This window comes from Anoplopoma fimbria, chromosome 18 (genome assembly GCF_027596085.1).
Source record: "Anoplopoma fimbria isolate UVic2021 breed Golden Eagle Sablefish chromosome 18, Afim_UVic_2022, whole genome shotgun sequence".
NCBI classification, from domain to species: domain Eukaryota; kingdom Metazoa; phylum Chordata; class Actinopteri; order Perciformes; family Anoplopomatidae; genus Anoplopoma; species Anoplopoma fimbria.
Window position 1 is genome coordinate 2,848,153 of NC_072466.1, and position 17,500 is coordinate 2,865,652.

The 17,500-nt window shown below is 38.4% G+C and overlaps 1 protein-coding gene across 1 annotated transcript in view; it reads right to left on the reverse strand.

The window, feature by feature from the left end:
* The window catches only part of galnt14 (UDP-N-acetyl-alpha-D-galactosamine:polypeptide N-acetylgalactosaminyltransferase 14 (GalNAc-T14)), a 157,541-nt gene that overhangs the window by 42,356 nt on the left and 97,685 nt on the right, over window positions 1–17,500 (reverse strand). The window contains exons 5-6 of the mRNA XM_054619043.1: window positions 6,935–7,002; window positions 2,971–3,036 (exon numbers count right to left, since the gene is read on the reverse strand). Coding sequence (XP_054475018.1) covers window positions 2,971–3,036; window positions 6,935–7,002 — 134 coding nt within the window. The remainder of the gene's footprint in view (window positions 1–2,970; window positions 3,037–6,934; window positions 7,003–17,500) is intronic.

The window sequence follows — 17,500 nt, forward strand, 5'->3', positions numbered from 1 at the left end:
ATAATAACCAACAAATTGAATTTTTCCATGATTGTTATGGATGATGTGGGAGCTAAGAACCACCTAACGCAGAGAACATATAAACATATAAAACTACCAGTCGTTACTTCACAAGTACAACTGCTTTTAAATATCATATAAAGAGTTCCTGAGATGTCTGTTAATCATTTGACAGTACAATTACAGTAAAATACTGGCTACTAGGTGCATTCATTTCACAGCATGTCAGTGTGACATTTTTACAGTAAATTATAGTAAAATGACGGCTGTGTACTGTGACTTGACAGTCAGTTTTTGCATCAAATTACTGAAATACAGTAGTATGTTAATGTCGCTTTACATCATTAAACTGTGATTTTACAGTAAAATACCCATCAGAATATAATAGCCGTAGGCTGTTCCCACAATGCCTTAAGAAGTTCAAAAACTAAAAAGAAACTATTGTGAAATATCAAAGCCTGTGAAGTGTTATTTATCTGGAAATATTAAGTTGCATCTACAATACAGTCAAATCTTGAGAAATTCTGCAAATTAATTTACAGTGCACAGTTAAGTACTGGTGCATTTATTTTGAACTTCAATCAAACACACAGTGTCTAGTTAGAATGTCCTGTTCTTAAAGGTTCATTCACACCTTACAGCCAATCAGAATCCAGTATCCTCTGTGTCCATGGCTCAAGGCTGTTTTGAGGACTTTATATGCATTCGCTATTTGTTCTCTCCCATCAGAGTTGTTTCCCCACATATATCAAGGTTATCTTTATTGTCCCACGAGAGGAAATTTGCTTTGCAGCCAGAGTTCCCATAAAAAAACAGAATACAAAAAGACAGCATCAGCGACACATCAACACAATAAATCACAGAGCTCGAGCAGGGAAAATAGAAATTCAGACGCAGTACAAGACTGCAAATGTGCAAGTGTGCAAAGGAAGTGTAGCAGCCGGAGTTTTATATGCTATTAAGCATATTAATAGCTGTGGGGGTGAAGGCGACATGGCATCTTCTGTAAAAACATAGTTTTTCATTCACCCGTCAGTATTGAGATTTTGGGTTATTTTTCCATCACATGTTGTCTTTCAGTTTAGAGGAAAGAAAATATCCAAAATACCCATTTAGGTGTTTATTTTACTTCTTTGTTTATTTGCATCTGTAGATTTATCCTAAATTCACCAAAGGTTACCATAAGACAATGCCTCATTTGCATATTTGAACATAACATTTCCAAAAACTTGTAATACAATTTTGTTTTAGCATAGTTTGAATAATCAGCTGGGGAAGTTTCATGTTGATATCTATTAGTTATTTTTTTTTACCCTATTCACCTGTAGTGTCTTCAACATGTATGTAATTTAACAAAAAATAGTCTGATCCAGAAATCTCCACTTCAGTAGCTCTTACATACACCAAACTTCACAGTTTCATTCCTCTCTATATTCTGAAGGTTTTTACATAAGGGTTTGTTTATGTATCATTCACAGCCTGATTTATACAACATTTAGTACTAAAAACATAGCCATATTTGGGTTTTTTTATAGCTGTTGACAGTATTTTCTGATTTTTGGAGTGATAACAAGAGAGATCCAAAATTCTTGTTCCATTTCAACAAAATGAGACAGTATTTGAACCTGGCTTTATCCAATGTTCAGATTCATTTTTTGTAAATGAATGCCGACAAGCACAAATTTTAAAAGATAATGCACCATTTGCATATTTAAACATAACATTTCAGAAAACTCGTAACACAAAATAACTGTCTTATGTAAGTAACTCAACTGGGAAAATGTCATGGTGATATTTATTAGTTGGTGTGTCTTCCCTTTAGTTCCCAAAACGTTCATGAGCCCATCACGTTGTCAAGCTGTCATGTTAATTTGCGTATAGCATTCAATGGTACTCTATATTTAAGAGCATGGAGGCTGCTCCAAACGGATTATACAGAAAAATGATAAGCATAGCCATGACACACGTCTGCATTAAAAACTAAAATGAGGAACATCCATATTTAGTGTGATTGAGGCATTAACTCCCTCACCGGTTGTCAGTTATGCATTTTTCGCTGCTTTTACAAGTTCCTTTTTCTGGCAGTTTTCTGGCCAAATAAGAAGTCACATTTTCAGGTCGTGGTGTTGCTTTTGAATTTATGGAAGCCATTTTCTCCTCAGTAACATTTCCTTTGTGACAGTCGGCGTCTCTTTCTGCCTCTCTGGGCTCCATTTCGTCTGCAGCTCCTGTCACTTCAATTCACTTCAGGTCATTTCAGTTCTCCAGCTCCATGTGAAGCCAAAGATGGATGAATCCATTTCACTTCACTGTCTGTCTGTCTGTCTGTCTGTCTGTCTGTCTGTCTGTCTGTCTGTCTGTCTGTCTGTCTGTCTGTCTGTCTGTCTGTCTGTCTGTCTGTCTGTGTCTGTCTGTCTGTCTGTCTGTCTGTCTGTCTGTCTGTCTGTCTGTCTGTGTCTGTCTGTGTCTGTCTGTCTGTCTGTCTGTCTGTCTGTCTGTCTGTCTGTGTCTGTCTGTCTGTCTGTCTGTCTGTCTGTCTGTCTGTCTGTCTGTCTGTCTGTCTGTCTGTCTGTCTGTCTGTCTGTCTGTCTGTCTGTCTGTCTGTCTGTCTGTCTGTCTGTCTGTCTGTCTGTCTGTCTGTCTGTGTCTGTCTGTCTGTCTGTCTGTCTGTCTGCCTGTCTGTCTGTCTGTCTGTCTGTCTGTCTGTCTGTGTTTACATATGGAAATGTTTAGGCAAAGGGATGAAAAAGTCCAACCCTGAAACAATTTATTATACACACAAACATACGCTGCAATGCTTTTATACACACACACACACATTCAGAATACTGCTGACAAAGGTATGAAAAGACAAACAAATACAGAAGCAGTGTTGTTAATTAAACATTCAAACACATACACACATACATACACAATCATATTTAAAATGCTAATGTAATTTCTCACGCAGATATATAAACAAACACATACCTTCTCTCTTGTTGTTGCGAAGACATTTGACTTTGGGCAGTTTGGTGAGAAGCTGGCAGTCACTTTCTGCAACAACAAAAAAAGAATAAATTATTCTATTGAACAGAATAATAAAGATTATAGAATATTGTGTGCCGAGTTATATATCTGGATCATTTCTTGACTCTGGAGAGAAATTAGCAGCAGCAGGACGGCAATTCAAAGCTTTTTACTTTGACAATTCAGACACTTGCTGTTCAGCCCACTACGTGCTCCCTGCAGATTTTTTAGAGCTGAATTAATAAATTATTTCAAGTATAAATGACTGTGACACACAAAAACACTGGTGGAAAAGTATCAAAATGGTAAGAAGAAAAATAATAAAAGGGAAGAAAAAACTACTGCTGGGTATATAAGTAATTTACTGAAGTGAAATTAATATTTAATACACGTTTTGTAACAATAATGGCTTTTGAAAATATTGCCTGTTCTTACAACATCAAAATGAGATTCAATTCAGTTTCATTATTTATGAAAACTTCAATCATTAAGTCCAAAATAGTGAAGTAATAATAAGAAAACCAGAGAGTTCTTGAAACAGCTAAAAAGTAAAGTTACAAGTGATGAATAATTCCATGGATTTTTTATTTATGATTGTTTTCTCTATTATATCACTATTTGACCATGTGAGAAGTTTTTCTTTAGATTGAATGTTGTGTCAGACAGTCCAATCGTCAGATAAGAGAAGCTGAAACCACAGAATATTTAAAATGATTTATTGTCAAAATAGTTGCTGAATACTTTTTGAATCGATAAATTGACAAATTGTTTCAGCCCCTCCTAAAATAAATATAATTTGGCAATTAAAAATGCTAGAAAACGACCTTGTTATATCATCATGTAGGCGTATTATTTTATGGTTATGTGATGATTGTGTTTTCCTGAGGTTCTTTACAAACATGGAAACACAATGCATCAATTATCTACTAATCATTACTGAATTATTACCTCATTTAATTGTCATTCTGGCCAGATGGAGAAAAAAAATTGTGCAAATAGTTGAACTGTAAGTTCTTTAGGAGTATGACTCTACTTCTCTCTCTACTTTTGTGATATGAAAAGAACAATTTATTTGGTTCTCAAACTTTTTTGGCCCTGAATGACTGAAAACCTCCATCAGAGCCCTTCGACCCAGAAGGAACGCCTGGTAGCTCTCCTCTCCACTGAACTCCACCTTTCAAATAAGAAACTGGCAGCTCTTTGTGATAAAAGGCACAAAAAAGACTTTGACCCAGACAGAAATCTTTTCACCCATTATGACGATTAAGTCTTGAGAAATGTTTTTTTTTTTTTTTTTTTTTTTTTTTTTTTGACCCTCGATTCAAAAACTACAAATTTCAACCAAAGGTTCAGTCAGGACATCAAGGTTTTAACAATTGATTGTTACAATAGCATAGACTAAGAGGTGGACAAAGTCACTGTGACATCACTAATTGGTTTGTGGACTGACTTTTTGAAGTCTCAAGTTCTGCATATTGGCCGTCGCCATCTTGTTTTTTTGCAACCAGAGGTGGAGAGGGTGGGGCTCAGTACAACCGGACTCTGAATAAGACATTTTCTAGGCGACCAAATTGGTTAGAATTAACTTTCATGAAATGAAAACACACTGTGAAAAGGTTAAAGTTGTCAGACAAAAACACGGACAACTACCAGACCGTACAACGCCGCGGTAGCGACCTGTCAATCACAAGGTAGCCCCGCCCCTAAAGCATCCCCTGCTTTATGGTCTGTTTGACTCTAAATGGAGCATCATTTACTAAATGAACATCATGCTGTATTGAAGAAGACTTGAAACTAGAGATTGAGACCATAAACTCATGTTTACAATGTTTACTGAGGGAATAAATCAAGAGAGAAGTAGAGTCATTTTCTCATAGACTTCTATACAACCAGAGGAGTCGCCCCCTGGTGGACAGTAGAGAGAATGCATCTTTTAAGGCACTTTAGCATTGGCTTCACTCTTCAGAACCGGAGGAAACTGCTTGTCCCAAACAGAAATCTTTTCACCCATTATGGGGTTACATTTTTAATTAAACATGCAACTAGAAAACTAAACATCCCTCATAGCAACAGTATCAATAATAGTGGTGAACAAGTATTTCTGGTGGATACATTCTATAGCAGCAAAATATCAGTGTGGGAAAAAAAGGATTCGTGCTAGGTCAAAAATCCCGAAATACATCACTGCGAGAAATTAGGATTGTAGCCAAAGGCCGGATATAAACGTTATTAAATGACACTATGCTGTGTAGGGGAAATGAAGTCAACAGTTTTGCAGCTCAGCCTTCACACTCAGTTGCAATGTGTTTTAAGAACACGTTGAGTTTCATTAACACCGTTGATCCTGTTGTTGCTCATTTGCACATATTTGGTTGATATGCATGTGTCTTCAGTGATGATTTCATCTCTCCGCTGCTCCCTCATCTGAATTTTTTTATTTCTTCATAGTCTAAATTCGGAAAGATTTAACCTCCATCACTTGGATTTTCACCCCTGCACCATCTGTCCTGATTGGCTGTCAGGTCGACTCGGCAGGTGTCTTTGATGATGGGATGTTGGAGAGACTGTGGTGAACTGTCAGCAGGTACTGAGCCGCCGGTATCAGAGAGCACGTTCAGCAGAGTTGGAGTTTTCCTCACTGGAATAATTGGTGTTGATGTTTTCTCCTAACTGCTGCGATGGAAGTTTTCATGTTTCTTTTTGTTTCTAACTGATGTCTCACAAACTACACTGAAATGTCTGAAAATATCTTGGAGCCCTTTGTGTGCTTCGTTTTTTAACGTTTCTTGTACTGATGTTATTGTAAAAGCACTTTACAGTTACTGTTAAAATAGGTATTAATACATTTTCACTTACTCAATATGTTTTCCTGAATTTGTGATCACAAAAAGCTGTTGTTCACGTCAAATTTAGATTTTTCAAAATAAACTTATAATAAATAATAAAAGGAGGACGAAGAAAAACAAGAAAACCTCAAAGACAGATGAATAAACTGTGCTGTTGAACACAGTTCCAGAAACAAATCAAAACTTATTATCAGGTTTTTGGTTCAGCCTGGTTTCCACTTGGCTTCACTGTACTTTCGATATACACACTAGTCACTGAGTTTTCTGTTGCACGGTTGTGTTTTTTCTTATCACTGCTGTGCTCCCTGGCCATAAAAAGCAAAGTGCAGACTTATTGTTTCTGATCGTATCGAGGTCAGCTCAGCAGATATGGAGGAGAACTTATTTTGTAGCGGGAAAGAAAAATAGAAACTATCCTTGTGTTTGATCCTGTTGTAAAAAGCTTCAACTGTCTACGTATAAAAACACTTTACTGGATTGTCCCTCAGTGCATTTACTCAAATTCAGTTTATATGAACTTGTAATTTACTTCAGTAGCCCCATTTTTCCCCTACTTGTTATGGCATAGCTCCTTTAACAATGGACACAAACCCACCAACATCTGGCTTTTGTCTTCAGTGGAAAATGTTACAAATTACATGAAAGTTTGTTCTCCATATTGGATCTGTAAACAATAAGATAAACAAAGAATATCTAAGGAATCAAAAGACTTGTTAGTTTCCATTGTTTTAAGTTCAATCCTAATGATTTTCTGGGATCTTTTGGTCCATTTCATCTGGACTTTGTGTCTCTCTGGACACAGCTGCAGGCGAGTGTTCATACGCAGCTCTCTGACCCAGAACGGAGGTCTGCTTTCATCGTCATTGTAATCCTCTAACGGTGGACCCAGCTGCTGCTCTGACCGGCTATGTAGGTCTCATCTTTGTTGTCTCTGACCTGGAAGAAACCTGGATTGTGTGTGTGTGTGTGTGTGTGTGTGTGTGTGTGTGTGTGTGTGTGTGTGTGTGTGTGTGTGTGTGTGTGTGTGTGTGTGTGTGTGTGTGTGTGTGTGTGTGCGTGTGCGTGTGCATGTGTCTCACCGTCGTCACTGAAGTCGTCCACCAGAATGATCTCATGGATGAGATGAACTGGGGTCCTGTTCAAAACACTGGAGAGACAAAAAGAAATAAATCAGTCTCAAATGTGCATAAACACAAAAAAAACAGTCGAAAAAAAAGGCATGTGTAATATACGTTAAAAGTAAATGCCAACATACAAACACACACACACACACACACACACACACACACACACACACACACACACACACACACACACACACACACACACACACACACACACACACCACACACACACACACACACCAGGTGCTCATGCATTCATTATGTATGCTCTGCACGCCATATAAACCAACATATTGAAAATGTCAGCCGTGTTATGAAAATGTATGACGTGTCGCCTCTAAGAAACTATTTCATTAAAGAGGAAGATTGAAACATAAAAAATTCATAACTTTTTCACTGGAAGAAAATAAGAAAACGTGTTTTGTTCTGGGTGTTCTGCTCCATTTTATTTAATTATTTCTGCTATTCAATAACCTCTGTGTTCATCATCCCTCTCGGGGGTAAGGCTGAGGAGGAGGGAGGGAGGGAGGGAAGGATGGAGGGAGGGAGGAAGGAAGGAGAGGAGAAAATAAAGGAAAAGAAGGGAGCAGACAAGGGGCGACAGGATGAAGAAAGAGGAGGAATAAGCGTTTGAGGAAAGAGAGACAGACGACAAGAGGGAAATGTGGAAGGAAATAGGAAGAGAAAAGAAGGGAGGAAACAGCAAGGAAGGAGGAGTAAAGCAGAGTGGAATAAATGACAAAGGATGAGAAGGAAAATGTGGAGGGAATGGAGGAGGCAGGAGAGGTGGAGAGGAAACGAGGAAATGGAGACAGAATGAAGGGAAGGGAAGAAGAAAAGGAAGGATGACAGGGATAGTTGTGGCTAATAAAAGAGGAAAGGAAATGATGGAGGAGAGAAGGAGGAAAATGTGGCATTATTTATTGGTGGGTGTGCGTGTTTTGTGTATGAATTCTATAAGATTTGTCTTTTCGTTCTCTTGGGTTAAAGCTTTCTCATTTACAGTTCTTACACTTTTTCTGGCTTTTCTTTTGCTCAATGAGTAATGTCTCCATCAAATCAACTAATGTAAGAAATGAAATCTAAAAAAACTAAAGCTGTGAACGAAGGTGCAATGGATCAAAGAACAAAGTGGCAAGAAAGAAGGGGAGAAAAAAGAAGGAGCTAAGGAGCAAAGGAAGCATGAACCGAGGGGATGACGGAAGAACGGCGGTTGATTGAGACAGATCAAGGGAAGAAAGTGTTTACGGAGAGCGACGGAGGCAATTCAGGAGAGGTGAGAGTGAAGAAGGGATGAAGGGAAGGAGGGAGGGAGGGAGGGAAGGAGTTGAAGCTCATAATGTAGGAGGTGGAGGAGGTGTGGAGCAACACCATGAGTCTCTGAGGCACCAGACCCCATCAGGAGGAGCGATGGATGCAGGGTGGGATGGAGGGGAGGTGGAGCGAGATGAAAGAGTGAGGGATGAAAAAAGGATAGAGGGAGAGAGAAAGAGAAGGAGGGAGATGGCAGGCTGGTAACAGAGACAAATAACCCCGATAGCAACGCTCTCTCTCTCTCTCTCTCTCTCTCTCTGTGTCTGTGGAGTCGAGGGCCGATCAGGAGAGGTGGATGAATTGGAGTGATGGATGAAAAGGAGGGAGGAGAGGAGGAGGAGAAGGAAAGGTGGAGGGACTGATGAAGATGGAGAGATGAGGCGATACATTAGAAAGACAATAGTTTATTAATATTATTAGATCACAATATATACTCCACTGAATCCATCCATCTATCTATCTATCTATCTATCTATCTATCTATCTATCTATCTATCTATCTATCTATCTATCTATCTATCTATCTATCTATCTATCTATCTATCTATCTATCTATCTATCTATCTATCTATCTATCTATCTATCTATCTATCTATCTATCTATCTATCTATCTATCATCTATCTATCTATCCATCCATCTTTCTATCTTTCTATCTTTCTAAATTTGTGTTGGAAATCTGAAATTAAGATTGAGAACCAAGTTGTCTTTCAAGAGTTTACATTTGCAAATTTAAAAAAAAAAGAGCGCTTTATTAAAGCTACATGTTGCTTTTAAAAGATAAAGGTGTCATCAGCTAATAGACAGAAAGGTATGAAAGGAATTCAAAGGACTACAGATGGACTACAGATGGACTACAGATGAAAAAAAAGCCTTTTGGCGAACTCTGGCACATTTACAGGAATGTTTTATTAATGTGCACTGTCCCTGCCAAATAAACCAATAAAATAAAATTCATTAAAATGTAATAAAATGAAATGTAATAAAATAAAATAAAATGTAATAAATGCAATTTTAGAATGAATGAATGAATGAACAATAAAATGTAATAAAATGTAATAAAATGTAATAAAATGTAATAAAATAAAATGTAATAAAATTAAATAAAATAAAAAATTTAAATAAAATAAATAAAATTTAATATAATTTAATAAAATAAAATAAAATAACATTTAATAACATTTAATAAAATATAATAAAATAAAATAAAGAGACAGACAGTTTGGAAAGGAAGTGAAAGGTAAAGAGGAGGTCAGAAAAACAACTCTAGTTATATAGATATCCTGCAGTTAGCAGACTGGTGTCAAGGTGTATCGGGTAACACAGAGAAAAACAAATATCAAAAACAATGAACACTTCTCTCAAACTTTATATCTAACGTATCGGTTCGTCTGTCCGTCCTTCAATCTGTCTGTGTTACAGTGAGACAGACTGATGTGGATGGATGGACACAATCTCTTTTCATTCTTTTTCTTTTTCACTCTCCACCTCCTCTCCTCCCTTTCACCTCCTTCCCTCCTCCCTCTTTCTCTCAACACACACACACACCACACACACACACACACACACACACACACACACACACACACACACACACACACACACACACACACACACACACACACAGAGGGGCTCCCATTCTCTGGTTCACAGGCCACTAGCTATGAGGCTTAACCTCCCCTCAGGCGTGCTGAGGGAGAAGCTATCTGCAGCTCACAGAAAATATTATCACCGCTGACAATACCGCAGTCGGCTGCCACAGAATAGCAGCTCTGTATCTGCGCCGCTCATTTCCAACACTCATATATCAATTTTAAGTGTGGGGGGGGAGGAAAAAAAAAGTTCATTACCTACAGCTGCCGTTTGGAGAGTGCTTTCATCCAAGGCGCCAGAGAGCGAGCATTTTTAAGAGTCGTATGTGTGTGTGTGTGTGTGTGTGTGTGTGTGGCCCCCTGTGGGAATTTAAGAAAGGTGAATCTAAATGGGGTGCTGCTGTATGATTGCCACGGTGGGAGGGTTCAATTCCCACAGGAGCCACCCATGCTCAAGGGTGTCTACTCACAGTAGAGTGGATAAAGATGAGGTAAAAGATAATGCCAAAATGCATTGTTGTTAAAAATGACCAGAACCCGACCGGGTCGTCCTCAGCTCTTTTAGCAACATGCAGGATTTCTCCCCAATTAATGACCGACGTGCTCGATGGATTTTGTGTCTTGTCATTTTGGCTAACGCAGGCGACCTGTCCATCGTGCACTTGCGCCTCTTGCCAAGTTGCATGCTGGGACAGGATCCAACCCCCCCATCACGAAACACGGTAAGCAGTTTAGAGAGCGGGCAGATGGATGGAGAGTCAATTAGCTGGCTATAATACTGAAGCATTAGGGCCGGCTGAATGTGGAACAGGGGCGGACTGAACTGGAGTAGCAGAGCTTAGAACTCGCAGACGTTCAGACAAGAGTTCAAACTGTTAGGTCTGCATTTGATTTTGAGTGAGTGATTACTTTATGGAAAAGAGATCAGATGTGTTTACTGGAGCGATTTTACACATAAAAACTATATAAATACTGAAATCATTCTTGGTAATGTATGCACAGTAAACAAAGATATTTTTGAAATCTATTGATGCCATGTTGCTTTTTTATGTTGGATTTCTACAACCGATGATGCAATTTATCCACAGCCTAGCGTCGGTCCAGTCCGGAGTTCTCGTCTGAGCTCTGGTGGATTTGAACTGCTGATTTGAATGTTTATGATAAAGTGGATTTGGACAGAACTTTATTAGAGGTGATATTAACATTTGTATGGAAAATAAGCAACCCAACGGTGAGAGTTATACCTGATCACAGGTGTTTCCTGCTAGTTTTTCAGTTTTACTGGGCTATTTCTGGAAATATTATTACTTTTTTCCAAATTAATTGCGACTATATTCTTGTTTTAATACAGCTTTATTCTCGACTTCTGAGAGATAACATATATGCAGGATATGTTTTGATTGTGCAGAGAGTTTTGAACATGTGCCACGTGTACAGCATACAGATATCTCTGGTCCTCAGAGGAGGAAACCTAATGGCTTTGACGGTCCCTTGACTTCTCAAGTTTTCACTTATCTATTGAAATTCATGTTCCCCTCAGGAGGAATTGTTCGATTTTGGTGATCAATCGACTTTTTTGTCCAGTACTTTGCTGTATGACAAAATACTAGTGATTCAAAACTAACGCCATTAACTGATGCCAATTTAAATTAGGTAAAGATCTGAGTTTGACCATGCCCATGCCATGTGACAAATGGCATGGTCAAACTTCTAAAGATGTAGCTGTTGTGAAGATAAACAGAATAGCAAACAGATCCGGTAGCAGTAGCACCCTTAGTATCCATTAGTCTGTGTTTCATGTTAACAGCTGCTATGCCTCAATTGCTTGCTGACTATGAATAAAGCCTCTGTAAACGGTTTGTTCAGGCTCGGTGAACATCTACTCAGACGACACTTCACTGAGACAAAAAAAATAAAAAATCTTCTGGCTCAAGTTGTTAAACCATTTATTCCACCTTTGTTTGTGTTCGCCGGTCCTCCTCGGAGGCGGCAGAACGCGTGGCGACACCAAACAAACCTCTATTACAGGTTTCAGATTGTCTTGCCACTCTGCTGCCCAGGATTTATGGATTTATTTACACCTGACAAGTGATGCTTTCAACTGTTGTGAGCCATATATCTTCTGCTCTGTTGGCTACTGGAAAAAACACACACATTGCTGCTCTCGCCTTCACGCGTTGGTGGTATTATGTTTTCACTTCGATTGTAAATCAGCAGAATTGTTTTTCACTAACTCCATTCTCTTCAGGTGAGGAGTCAGATTAGTTTCTTCTAGTTGACGCTGTATTAGTTTTTGCTCAGGGCACACATCTGACCCTCTGAAGCTTTCTCCCGCTCCATATTTCTCCGTTTGTACCTCAGCCCACCTCTTTTCTCCCTCCCTCTCTCTGCCTGATTGGTTAGCTGACAGCCAGTTCTTCCATCCCTTCCATTGCTGAAGTAATTCATCACTCTTTTCTCTCCACCTCTCTTTCCATTCATCCGCATCCCGCCATTTTTTCCCAACCAATTTCTCTATCAAGACCTCTGACAGCAATGAAAGGCTTTCTCAGCAAAATGTCCACTATCTGGAAAAATAGAAATCTCTCTTTATTCTTAAATCATACTCAGGATTATTGAAAATCAAGCCATTTTAAAAAATGTTAAGCAGTGAACATTATCCCTTAAAATGATACTATGCCTCTTTTTTCATTGATTGTTAAATCTTCCGTGCTCTGACAGAAAACCTTTCCCCAGCAGATCTGCAGAAACGGTTCTTGGAAAGAAATCCTGATTCAGCCACTCGATACGTCTAACCACCAGTGATGCATTGTGCAGTATGTCTGCAGCCAGTAAATACTGTCTCATCACTGCTGATCTACAGCGCTGCACATTCATCAGTCCCGGTCAGATTCCAGCCCAATCACAACCTATAAACCAGCCAATTCAATAAAGAAAAAGACCAAAACCATAAACGTGAAACAATTATATGCAAAGCACACAAAAGCATACATGGTTTCCAATCTGCATCAAATAACCAAATGCACAAGTTCTTATGTCAATGCTGATGATGCCAAGGTAAGAAAGGTCCTCCCTAAACTCTAATGATGATTGAATGCAGCTTGTATCAATCAAATATTGCTCAAATGAAATGAGTCAATAATACGAGTGGACACAAAGAAGTTTACTGAATTTTGTATCTGGGTTTTTGAGCATAAGAAGACTGCTTCTTTGGTAATATTGATTTCACAATATGTTCTAAACCCAGCCAGAAGTTGGCTATTTTTCCAGCCCAATTGAATCAAAAGTAGCCCAAAAAGGGCGGAAACAAGCCCAGTGTGGCTAAAACTGGTCCCAGTCTGAGGTCAACTGGAAAGTCTGTCCACATTAAATACAGTCTTGTTGCTGCTAATCTACAATGATCTATATCTGTATTCACTAATTGCTGTCTGATGATGTGTATTTAGTGGATGCTGCATGTTTGAACTCATCAGTGATAATCTACCGCCTCGAACGAGCATTGAATAAAGAGTCACTGATGATCTGTAGAGATACAGTACCAGTCAAAAGTGTGGACACACCTTCTCATTCAACTACTCTGAAGAATCTAAAATATAAAACATATTCTGGTTTGTTGAGCATTTGTTTGTTTACCACATAATTCCATATGTGTTCCTTCATAGTTTGGATGTCTTCAATATTAATCTACAATGTAGAAAAAATAAAGAAAGAAAGAAAGAAAAACCATTGAATGAGAAGGTGTGTCCAAACTTCTGACTGGTACTGTACATATCAGCACACCGTAAACACAGTTACACTTTGTCTCATCACAGATGAAAGTTGATGCCAAATGGATGTATTTTGGTGAATGCTAGGGATCCGACAGCATGGGGGGGGATTTGAGCCCATTTGCCAAATTCTGAGAAGTTTAAATACATTTTTCAGCTACCCAATATGTTTCACCAATGGTGTGCAACAGAGGAGGAGCAGGGTACAATAGAGTGGCACTAAAATTCCATCTAAAACAGTGAAAGTTGGAAGCGAAGGCCATAAATCCCCCTAATGACCTCCTCCCAATAAATCCTGAGCGATCAGTTGAAGAGGAAGTCATCCGGACTCTTTACGGTGCGTTTTTTAGGACCACTGAATCGGAAAGTGCTGAGCTGGTGCTGATCTAGAGCTCTTTTTTTTTTTTTTTACCCACGATGCTCCTGTGGCTCCTTCCCCAATAATGGAACCTCTGCAGCTCAGGAGGCTGTTTTACATGCACACAAACAGAGAGCCAAAACAAACCTATTCAAACCAAATGTGTCATCAAAAGCTCCACATCTCTTTTTTCGCTCTCTCTCTCTCCCTCTCTCTCTCGCCCTCTTCACCTGCTTATCTCTCGCCCAGCGGAGACGGAGAAGATGAGATCAATTTTCGGATTCAGAGCTTGATTAAATATCGACAAAACCCGTCTCCCCCTCAGAAAACAACTCTTTGATCAGGAGATGAAGAGGTTTTCAAAGTGCCCATCTTTGTCTCCCAAATCAAACTTATTAGTTGCGGCCTGCGTATCTCGGAGCCCCCAAAGCACACAAAACTCCAAAATTACACTTTTTTATAATGTGATTGTAGGCAGAATGCTTTCAGTGTTTCCAGAGTCCCCGGAGCAAAGCAGGATTGCAGATAGTAAGAAAACGTATCTCGCTATTATCTGGCTATTCATTAGATTTCTTTCTATTTTAAATTAGATTGCAATTTTTTTTTGCTGTCTTTGACTGAATATCATTCAAAACCTCTTTGAAAAAGCAGATTGATATTTTTTGTAAAGCATTCAACCATAAAAGAGTCGAGGATTTTTCTCAGCTCAGCATACTTCACTTCACATTATTCAAAGTTTCACATTTGGGAGGCACTAACAGCCTTTTAATGTTAGTTGTTGTGCAGGTCAAATGCCTTGCTCGACGGTATACCAGTAGCATCTACGAGAACATTATCTATTCATTGAACTAATAATATTAAGTTTTAAAATGAAGAGATGAGAAAGTATCATGAAGTGACAGCTGTTTGTTTATTGGCAGGCAACATCTTAAATCAACAACAATACATCTAATGGTTCCTGTATATAGACAGAATTTGTCAGATTTTTGTTTGTGTCGCTCAGGACAAAAATAATGCCAATGGAAAGTCAACTAGGAGCTTTATTTGTGGTGGAGATATGAATGAAATGCATTCAATTGAATAAGCAACAGTCAGAGCAAGTGGTGAGGTTTTAAACTACCAAAAAGACGACTATTGGTGGTAGTGGCGTGGATGAGTCCAACAAACAGAACGTTTAACCACGACGCCATTGTTCGACACCACGTTGGGGTTTTATGGTTGTGGTTTATTTGCTTAGACCTAAAATTTGTGACAGTTTTCCTAAACCTAATTACTCCATTTTGTGCCTAAACCTAACTTTTGTTTTTGAAAATATGCAAGAAGACTTCTTTCGCTCTTTAAAAATGGTCCTTGCTCACAATTGCAGCACCATGAGATCATAACTTATAAATAAAAAAAATAGAGCTGAAAATTGCTCACTGTGCTGGATTATAAATCCCAAGAAGTTTTACTTTGTAGCGTTCTGAAAACCAGAGGTTGGCTGTAAAGTGGAAAATCAATCTGATAATCTGTTTTTCTTTGGCTCAGCAGGAATGTAAATGACACACAATTTGTAGTTAATGGGCCACCTCCACCGATCCAATGGGCCGAAACCTGCGAAATTGATCACGAGCACTAAGATAAGATAAGATAAGATAAGATAATCCTTTATTAGTCCCGCTGCAAAATCACACGATGATCCACTGAATGTCCTTAAGCGAAGCACTAACACTTCCAGATCAACTCTGACCTCTGACCCCTCTGTGGAATACTATTTTCTAGTAAAGAAGAAGAAACCACTTTGTTTCCATAGAGACCAAATTCCTCTCCAAAAGCTAGGACTCTAAGAACTCCTTTAAAAGCACTTATATTATCATGACATTCCCGTTCTCTGTGTTTGTTGTCAGCTGCCTTCATGTGAATCACTGACTCATGAAAAAAACTTTAAATGTCAAGTGATCTCTTGCAGCACTAATAACTTCTTTTTTGTATCATCCACTTTACACAAAGTACTTCAGTCTGCTGTGAAGACATCTGGTGGAGCACGACTCTGAGAGTGGACACTTTTCTGTGAACCTGCTGCTCCACTTAATTAAAACGGGAAAGAAGCAGCTTGGGAAAGTAAAATACCAAGTGAGAGTATGAAACGCCAAAAGCTGAAAGTTGATCCAATTATTTCAAAGGGTTTGACATTCACAACAGACATTTCTGCTTAAACAAAACTTTGTATGAACTAGTTTGTTAGTTGAAAGTAAACCTTTGCCTTCAGTCTTGCTGCTGAATTGTCCCAGAACTGCCACTCAAAGATCATTTCTCCCATATCTTGTTATAATAAAATACATGTATATAAAACTGGTCACATATAAAATGTTCAATTATTAGTCTTTACATTCATTTTAGTCCATGAAGATTTAATGTGTGTAAAGCTTTCTCCACTGTGTTATTTCAGCAAGATGAAAAGTCTTGTGATACCCACAACTTTAATAAATTCCACTTTGTTGTCGTATGCATTTGATAAGTGGACGAATATGGCATGTGACAGCATTTAACATTTAGACAATTTTATAAAAACAACCAGAAAATGTCTAAATTAAAATTTTATGGAAAATATTGTTACCTTAGACACTAACTTTATTATGATTTTACGTATTTTAACAAATTGTACAATATATGGACATAACCTTGATTATTTTTACGTTAATGACTTATCGTCAATACATGGACATGAACTCGATCAGTTTTATATTATCGATTTATCGTACAATATATTCACATGAGCTAGATCATTTTTGCTGATCCTGATATTGCCTGTTGTGTTTACATGCGTGTTTGTTTACAGAAAAATGTCGCCAACATGATGCAAGAATCAATAGCAGAGTTTTTTTCCTAACATTTAAAAAATCTTGGGCATTGTGCACTTTTGTTACCAGAGCCCATTTTTTTGGTTTCTTTATGTGGTTTTATGGATGCTTGTATGTATCTATTTTGGATATTTTAATACTTTTTGCACGTTCCAATTCCAATGTCTGACTATTCTGTGGAATTTAAACTTAATTTCTCTTTAAACAGGCGTGATTTTATCATAACATCTGTGAAATAAAATGACTTTAAATTATATAGTTTATTGCAATTATTTCTGGGAGGATAAATCGTCCAATAAAAGCAGTTAATGTGACAGATCTCTCGCTGTCATGATCTTTTAAATACAAGAGATGTTCTTCCTGAAAGGTTTCAATGTTCAATAACGCTGTTTGCTGCAGTAAAGAAGCTTCAGAGGATCCTGTGTATCCTGGAGCAAATGTAACAGACTCACACACTAAAAATAAAAGGGAGCTAAACTTCTTCCAGCTCCAAGTCACCACCGGCAAAGACACACACACACACAGACACACACACACACACACACACACACACACACACACACACACACACACACACACACACACACACACACACACACACACACACACACACACACACAGAGAGAGAGCCAGAGCCAAAGGGAGCAGAGG